General features: G+C 44.4%; 1 protein-coding gene across 1 annotated transcript in view; it reads right to left on the bottom strand.

The window, feature by feature from the left end:
• Positions 1 to 336: 336 nt before the first annotated feature.
• LOC104464855 (SET-binding protein-like) overlaps positions 337 to 9,362 on the bottom strand; it is a gene marked incomplete at its 3' end in the record, with an annotated part of 66,146 nt that continues 57,120 nt past the window's right edge. Inside the window, exon 3 of the mRNA XM_010077694.1 lies at positions 337 to 3,802. Coding sequence (XP_010075996.1) covers positions 337 to 3,802 — 3,466 coding nt within the window. The remainder of the gene's footprint in view (positions 3,803 to 9,362) is intronic.

Here is a 9,362-nt window from a genome sequence, read left to right as displayed (position 1 = left end):
GGCCATAGCAGAGACTCTCTGCTCAGTACAATGGCTGTTCTAAAGGTTGGGCAACGACTACAACCACCCCAGACATCAGATGCCAATAAGAGGGCTGTCTACTTATGCCAACAGGTAAGTTGTGTAACAACTCAAAGATTTTTAAAGGTTTTGGCATAATGCATGACCCACTTTCTTGTCGGTCTCCCCAGAGTTTGGATACAGAATGGGAATCAATCACAAAAAGCCACAGGAGTTATTGACTCATAAACATATTTGCTGTAAATGGTAAGTCCCTCTTTATTCAGCTTTAGAATTTAAATGCAGTAAGGTAAAACAGAATAAAGTAGAGCTTACCTGAAGAGGCTGAAGAGTCGTAAGTACTTCTGTCCTTCCTGTTTGTCCTGAAGGGCTGAATGTCCTTTTCCCTGTAAGTTCCAAACCCTTCAAAGCTTCTTCTTTTATTCCCACTTGCATCATTGTCCCGCTTCTCGCTTGAGGAATTCATTTCACCAAACATGTCCAGGGACTCTGATCTTCCATTACTCTCAGTATTACCAGAGTATCTCTTTGTGCAAGAGTCAATGGGATCATTGCTTGAGTCACTTTTATCTTTACTCTGTGTCCACTGCTGGGCATCAGAAAGTGATAATGTAGACAGCGTATCCACTTCAAAATTACTCTTCGAGCCTTTGTGTCCGGTTTCACAATGCTGGTACTTCTGCTTCTCCTTATGCTTGCTTTTCTCATTGAGCAAGGAGAGGTCTTTATCTGAGCCACTTAGCCTTTCGTTGATCGCATGGCTGGAGAAGCCAGTGGACTTGCTAGCAAAAAGACCGCTCAGATCTTCATGTGTCCCCAATATCCGTTCATCCTTATGCTTGTGCTTATGTTTGTGTTTCCTTTTGTGAAGTCGGCCACTTGAAAGGCTTGTCCCTCCAACCTTTGGAGGAGCCAAAGAGGACTGCATGTCTCCAAGGCCCATTCCCACAGGCGTTTGTAGGTGCACTCCATGTTTTGCTTTATGCTTGGCAGTAGTGGACATCTTCATATGAGAGCTTGCATGGAATTGGGGTGGGGGCACGGTAGGTCTCATAAATGGGGAAGCCGCTCCGAGCGTGTGAGACAGGTACAAAGGAGCTGGATACTGACCGTAGTAACCAAGATTCATCATAGGCATTGATGTGTAAGGCATTCCATAGGGTGCATAGTAACTCCCACTGGGAATAGGGTAACCGAACCCTTGTAAAAAAGGCACCTTTGTCATGGTGTCATTGGTTTTGGCAGGTCTACCACGCTTCTTCTTAGACTTCATATCAGAGGTCCTGCGAAGATAGAGCAATGGGTCATACTGGATATATGGCACAGGGTAGTAGTGATCAAAATTAATTCTGAAGATGCTGGGATATGGATTTTCATGATAAAATGTGTAACTTCTATGGGAAATTCTGAACACTTGAAACTTATTGATGAGCTCCTCAAGGTCTGCCAGAAACTGGAGGTCATCTCTGTTCTGCAGGCTTTTCCTTTTCCTCTTGTGCTTTGGCTTTTTAATACTCTCATGAGAGAGAAAGTTATCCACAATGAGATGTTTCTGCCGGTGACCATGCCTGTTCTTTGTGCTGGTGTCAGATGGGATAGCCTCTGGATTATCCAGGGTGCAGAAATCAAAGGAGTATCTCCGGCGGGATTCTGAGCTTTTCTCGGCTTGGTCAGAAGTGCTGTTATTGTCTGTACCTATCCCACTGTCGCTCGGTATGGTTTCCTCGCTGTGAGACTCGCTCACCGGTGACAGCGTGACTTCTTTCAGAGAACCTATTTCACAGAGGTGGGAAGGTGAGTTAGCCATTAGTCTGGGTGGAGACAGTTTCCAAGTTCCAGTGTGCATTCCCTTCTGGGTTTTTGTAGGAAGAGCACTGATAGGTTGAAGATTTGGCATAGTTTTTAACTCTGAAAAATTGGTTTCAGTGCTTGCAGGGCTAAGGTTGCCATTAGTCCCCACTAACTGCGTCGAAAGCGGATGAATAGCTGCTGGTGACGATGCCACAAGTGACTGCAGGTTGGAAGGCACTGCTGGGTTTTCTGGCTGGCTGGAAACAGGCCTTGAGTGCTTGATGGCTGTCTTAGGTTCTTCTGGTTGAGGCTGCAGCTCTGCTCTTGGCTTTCTGCCCCGTTTTTTACCAATGTAGATAGTCCCTCTCTTGCTGACGTTGATTTGCTTCCCTAGTCTGGCATCAATGGTTGCTGGCCCCGCACTAGATGGTGGCTGGACTTTTGCTTTCAGAGCTATGCTGCTGGAGCAGGAGGACAAGATCTGATTGAGAATATTTTTCCTCTTGAGGGTCTTCATTTTATTAATGGTCTTGATGGTCTTCTTATCCAAGACCCCAAGCTTTCCAACCTTTTTGTGAAACTTGAGTTCACTAATGGACTTGTCCTCTCCTGGGACCATCTGGGCCAACTTGGCCAGGTTCCGTCTCCTCTTCCTTTTCTTTGTTCCTGGAAATTCATGATTGATTGGACTCACCGGGCTGGTGGAGGTTCCCTCATGAATGGTTTCAACAGTGAGCAAAGGCTGTTTCTTTGGTCGTCCTCTTTTTTTCTTGACAGGTGTGATCACAGTAAGACTGTCTGTATTGGTATACAGAGGGCTGGATGGTGTGATGGGGTAGGCTGAAGGAGGCTCCACCATCAGCTTCTCAGATGTTGTCATGGAGGTCTCCCGAAGGATAGATTTAGGTTTGGTGCAAGTCCATCGCCGCTTAGCTGCAAGTTTGGGGTGCTGGACCTCCGATAATTTGCCAACTGTGGGAAGATCGGTAGGTAGGAGAGTGGACGTCACAGCTACAGGTTTTCTGAGTCTGGTGGCACTGTTGGGGGGAGCTTTGTCACTGAGCACACCGGTGTCAATAGCTACTAAGGGGGTCTCATTTTCAATCACTTTCCCTGGCTTTGTGGCTCGAAGATCTTTTTTACTCCCCTCAGGCTGAGAGCTAGTCCTGTTTGCTACTTCATTGCTCATAGCAAGTCCAGAAGGCAGGCTTTTCTCCTGTATAGTTTTCTCTATGGAAGATTTTGTGGATTGCCTTTTTTTCCTTTTGTGCCCAGATGTATCTGTTGTTGGAGACTTTATCGGGATAGTAATTCGTACGTGACTGGTGTCACTTTCACAACTGCTAGCAGAAGTGGGATTCTGCTTCGAGGGTGATATATCCAACACACTGTCCATCGAGTAAGATTCCTTTTTGCCTTCCATGCTGTCATGGCATTTGCTGTCAAAGACTTTCTGAGTGCTCTTCACCCATTCGATGTCTGTGGTTTGGATGGTCTGAGTTATCAAGTCCTTTTTGTTGGACTTTTTCTTTGCACTCCCAGTGGGCTGATCGGTGGCCTCCAGCTGTACACCTCCCTCTTGATCACCGAGAGGCAAAAGCCCATTGCACTCGGAAGCACTGCTCGGCTGGGTGGCCGCACTGATGTTGTTGGGTGATGGGACTGCACTGCAAATGGCAAGCTCTTTACTACTGGCCGACAGCTGCCCCCACGTGCTGCTGGAGCAGGACTTCTTTGCTTGGGATTTGCTGAAGGAAACTCCTGGTTCTGGAGCGGAGACCTTGGTGGCACTAACTGCTTCTCGACTGGGTTCTGTGTTGATGAAGCAACTTTGAGAAGTGGATCCAGTATCGGAGCTCGCTGACCAGTCAAGATGGTGCTGGTTGCTACTTTTCTGCTGGTGCTTTGATTTTAAGGTGTCACTGGTGAAGTCTTGTGGGAGGCCTGGATCATAGTGCAGAGCAGAATGTTTTTGTGGCCTGTCATAAACCTGGAAGGCAGAGGAAAATAAATAGGAAAAAAAAAAATTATTTATCAGTCCATTTATTTCCTATGGTTGCAGTTCTTTATTTGTACAGCAAATGACAATTCTTAACCAATGTCCTTGTAAGGGTTAGAAGCCTTTATAATGTCTTCTTATACTTGAGCCAAATTTGCATTTAGATTCATGCACTGTAAACAAGTTTTGTTTTGTTTTCCCACTCTAAAAACAATGGAAATATTTCTATAAATGCTAAATTGCTAAGGAAACATATTCTATTGATTTTTAATTTAAAACACAAGTAAAATATTCCCTTTCAATGGATGAATGCTGCAACCCAGCCTCCTGGTGAGCCTCCTTTTTCCTTAAAAAATAACCCCTCACAGAACTTGATGCTCAACACCAGCAATTAAGCTCATTGTTGTAAACAAGAAAAATGTAAAATTATCTTGGAAATTAAAACAAATGAGGAAAAGCCATGGGTCTACTTCCCTATGAACCCAAATTTTACAGAGATTTACTTGGTTAAATTTCCACATAGAAGTCATAGCCAGAAAGTTAGTGCTTAAATTCATATGCACACTGTCAACTGTGTGAGGCACACTTGGCAGGTTTAAGATTTGCATTACTCCCTTTCCATTTTAATAATCTGCTATTTGCAATGTTGGGAAGAGATATTTTCAGTCTGATTTCTAATCCGACAGTGGCTCTTCAAGCTGCAGAGGTTGCAGTAAGGGCAGAATTAATGCTGAAGAATGTTACAGAGGAAAAGAAACTCTACATTTTTTTCTTTGTGGGCCTCCTCCAGCTAAAGAAATAATGTTTGCTACAACTGTAACCTTTGGGAAAGTCTCTTAAAGGAAAAAAAAAATAAATACTGTCATTATCTGACCTCTTCTAGCCATTTGTTTTCTCCTGTTACATTTAGGAGCTTTTTTTGTAAAGCTCTGGATCACACTGTGCAACTGATTTTGTACACCTAGTACTGCAAACAACTGTTCTTAGCAAACTGTAATGACACCGTTCCGAATGCCAAATAAATGATGAGAGACCTAAAATAAATGCGTAACCAAGGAAAGAACAATAGAAAACAACTGCTCAGTGTCTCGTGTTTCTGCAAACACCCTGTTACAATTAAGTTTCTATCAATCAACAGCATTACGTTAGATCCCCACTTGGGATGTTTGCAACAAAGGTTTTGGGGCAAGGAGACTGTTGGTGTAAAAGGGTTTTGAGCTGGGAAACAAGGTGTTCTCAGTTCTGAGCAACTTTAGAGGGATCTGAAGGGTGCTAAGCACCCCCGAGCCCACGGTGCATTATTTAATGACCTGTAAACAAACACGTTACTGGCAAATTGATGTTGGGCTATCCTTCACGTGCATGTAAAAATGGGCACGTGGTTTTTCTGGAATAGGCAATAACCATGAAGCTGTTCTAGTCCATTGTCTGAGGAGCAATCAGGGACTGTTAAATCCTGTGGATAGTTCAGCTGTTGTGCACATGGACCAGCCACGCTTGGGGAAAGCAGAGATTTCCAGGAATTGTGGAGTGAGAAAATGAAAGCACGCAGCTGCGGTGGAGCTGCAGATGTCGCGGGCGAGTGACACCCGGCTTCTTCAGCCTGAGAAAAGAGCCGAAAGCACAAACAGCCCTGGGGGAATGAATCAGTTCCTCCTCCTCTTCCTCCTCCACCTTGCAGCAGCCCCGATGCCGCCGATACCCTCCCTCACAAAATGGAGCCCAACCGCATCCACCTCCTAGGGATGAGGCCAGGGAGGGGTCGAAAGGAAACCAGCAGCAATGGCACTGAAGTTTGAGAGTTTGATTTATTTATTATTTTTTTTTAAGTGATGACAATGTTCCTGAACTTCATTTCACCTCAGCTGTCTGGGGCTTCTGCCCCCAGGCCAAAGAGCAAGGGGGCCTGAGGAGGTTTGTGGGAGGTGGCTGGAGATGGCCGCCCCCAGCGATGTCCCTGCAGGGCTGGAGGTGGGTGCCCTCTACCCAAGCCTCACATGAAACATCTTTCTCCTGAGGTTCCAGGATTTGTGACTTGGAAAAGCCCTTGAAAGAAGGGGCTGAGGCCTCTCTCAGCCCCCAGGCCCTGCACTGAGACGCGGCCAGGCTCTTGCACAGATCTCGGCCTTACTAACCCAATTTAGTTATAAAATGCTCTGAAACTAAATGACCTAAAAAATTTCATTTGGAAGAAAAAAGAATTTAAAAAAGAAAGAGGGTTACAGCAGTGAGTGACGAAAACATCACATGCTGGCAACATCCCGTTCCCTCCAAGTCCACCACACACGGGGACATGCCTGGTTTAAAAGGAGCAATAACCTCTGATCCATATTTTAAGGCAGTTAATAAGGGCTCAGAACGGAGAGGCCAGCTATATATCAGCGGTGAATGCTGATATATCGCTTGGCGCCTCCAACATCATTTCCTCGGCCCGCACGTTATAAAATGATGATGCAACTCCCAACCGATCCCTAACGAGAGCCTTGTCATTACCCCAGCACCGCGGGCCACCACCACATCTATCTTACCATTCACGAGAAAGATATGCCTATGTCACCAAAGGTGCCAACTCTGGAGGCATTTAATCACATGGATAACCACTCTGATTTCAATAGGCCTTCAAAAAATGACCAGTCTGCAGGATCAGGGGAATCCATTTCCTAAGAGGGATGTCAAAACTATATATCTACCCAAGCATGTAACAGTCTGCTGAGTTTCCTCAAGCAACTTCTTCCAGCATAACATTTACTATTTGCTTTTCCTTGCCAGACACGTCCATGTCACCCCAAAATAATCCTTCTGCAGCACGGCAACCAGAGATCATTTGCCCGCATCGGGTTGGGTTTCACTGGCAGCAATGGATACGTGGGGACTGTTTACTTCAAAGCACTGGTATACCAGTCGAAAGTAATGCAGCCAAGTGTATTTTATAACCCATGTGTCCATCTGGGTTACTGTCTGATCCCATCGGTCCTAATGGTTAAGCTTCAATTTTCCCTGCTGAGTGAGCACTACCCTAAGAAGCCAACAAGTCCCAGCTCAGCGAAACTAACCCTCTGCTGAGCTGGTGGAGGATGCCAGAGCTGTAAGCAGGGTGAGGGCAAACAGGGCCCTCCAGAAACCTTCATCTTGGTGTCTTTCACAGAAATCCATTACTTCATTCACCACTAAGCGTGCAATATACTGCAGCTCCATCGGTCTTGGCAAGGGGCTGTTAACTTTTAATAGAGTTCCTTCGGCAGCATGGCCAAGGCCAGCATCAAGTATAGTGGGCTTTTCCATGAAAACTGAAAGATTAACCTTTCTTTACTTTTTGGTTTATGAGACCCTAAAAATACTTCAAACTTCAGTGCCTCTATCTGTAGTTTGCCCTTTCATTAAATGGGATTTTCTTTAGCAGCTAGCTATTCTCCACTAGAAGTCTGCCCCTTCTTCTTTTGTGAAAGCAGAAGCGTACCTTAACCTGCGCAATTTAATCACATCTCCCCTTGGTCAATATTTCTCTTGATATTCAGTTTACTGGATGTGCTTACTGGGTAATAATCCCATCTTTCCTTTAAAGAAAATCAAACACACATAAAGAAGCTAATAGTTCTCATAACTGCAAAGAAGTTTGAGCAATGTGACGCAGCACATGCTAAACCTTAGACTAAAAAATATAAAGTTTGAATCCTTTTATTAAGTAGCATATGATTTTAATGCCAAACTCTTAAGTTTTTATCATCAGCTTTGGTGATGGTGGGTAGATTTATGAGCAGGATACATCCCATATACTGGCAACTGAAGACCACTGGCCAGAGAGCAGAGGACGACGTGGGGCTGTGCCTTGACCTGTGCAACCCTCCATCTGCAGATGTGATTATGCCTCTCTAGCAATTTATTCTGGCATGCAGCCCTTGCAACTGAGAGGATGAGACTGTATCAGTCCCATGAGGAGCAGCACCCTACTCTGCAACCAGTACCCAGCAGCAGAATCAATCCTTCAAGGACTCTTTTCATTTAACTGCTGGATGTCTCACACTGCCTCCCCATTCCCTTGACTGAGCTTCTCTCTAAATCCACATGCTGCTTCCAGTCCCAAAGCAAAAAGTGGGAGGAGATGCCAGCAACCAAATCAAGAGCTCAGTAAAATAGCAATAAGAAGAAAAAAAAAATCCAAATAAAAATGAATATAACTAAAAATAATAATAACGATAAAATATGCAATTAGAGAAACCTGAAAAAAAATCTGATTTCTTTCAGGGCATGGCACCCTCTTTTCTAAATGCACATTTTTGAGGAGGTAACACACATACAAATTGTCAGGAATCTGGCTTGCAAATCAAAGTTAATACTACAACGCCCCCTCTTTAAATAATTCGCGGATCCATCTGTGTAATGGCTCCTCAAGTGTAATTCCCTATTAAGAGGCTTTATCTGGAGAGATAAGCAGCTGGTTCCCATGTCACTAATTGCTGTCTGCTGTGATTTTAAAACATCTGCACCATTGTGCTCTTCATTTTCATATTCTAATCACCCTGAAACTTGAAAAAGGTACATCATTGATTGTTTCTGTGGGTTAATTAGTACACAGTCTCCTTGTAGAGACAATTTAAAGGCAGTCAGAACCTCAATCAGCAAGTTTGTTTTAAAAATTAATAACATCGGTAGTGTCTGTGGGGACTGGCATCCACAGTGGCACATCAGAGTGTGCTCTGGGGACATACTATCCTTTGTTATCTTCTTCATAGGCTGGAAATAAAATTAAAACAAAAAATAAAAGGGAAGAAAAAGAGGAAAGGTTTTCCTAAACGAATAATGTCACTTAGAATCAGAGTCTTGGGAAGTGCTTGCTTTTATCTCAAGGCCACCCCTGCCTCTCCAGCAAGAATAAATCTCATCAAAACACTGTGTAATACCTCTGTGTGGTCTAGGAACTTGTAAGCCATTTTTGTTAGCAATTTTGGCAACCAGGAGCTGGTATCTCACTGGAAATCCACGGGGTGAGATTGTGACTGCTTGGACAGATGTGGGGATTTGCTCTGCTTACCACCTGGGTTGGCTAGATACTTGGTCATCAGGTATTGTCCCCAAGCCATGCAGAGGAGGATGTTAGCTCAGGCACAGCGCTCTGCTATGGCAGTGATATTGCATGAAAAGCGGACCTTCCTTGTAACTGGCCAGCTCAGAGCAAAGGCAGGTCTAAATTCATACCTGCTCGAAACTACTCCGGACAGTGCTGAAACAGACCCTTGGTGTCTAGCGAAAGGTCAACCTGAGATTTTTGAGACTTGATAAATCTGGAGGCATTGAGGTTAAGTGGAAAATGCAATGGACTCCTGCCTTCTAAAAAATCAGACCCTGTTTAGGTCCTTTCTCAAGGAGATCCTTAAAACTGGAGAAGCTCCACATGAATTGTTCCTCTTGAAAAAGCTTTCTCTTCAGTTTCTGCTTCCTAGACATGCACAAAAACATGTTACTGGAGAAGAAAACCCTTTGAGAGGAAGAAAAAACTGAGATTTCTAGCTCCACCACATGAATAAATAATCCCAGTGCATCTCATACTTTTGCT

The sequence above is a fragment of the Pterocles gutturalis genome, unplaced genomic scaffold (genome assembly GCF_000699245.1).
Source record: "Pterocles gutturalis isolate BGI_N339 unplaced genomic scaffold, ASM69924v1 scaffold5843, whole genome shotgun sequence".
Classification (NCBI taxonomy): Eukaryota; Metazoa; Chordata; class Aves; order Pterocliformes; family Pteroclidae; genus Pterocles; species Pterocles gutturalis.
Note: the sequence above shows the minus strand (reverse complement) of the source record. Positions and strands in the feature narration are given on the sequence as shown.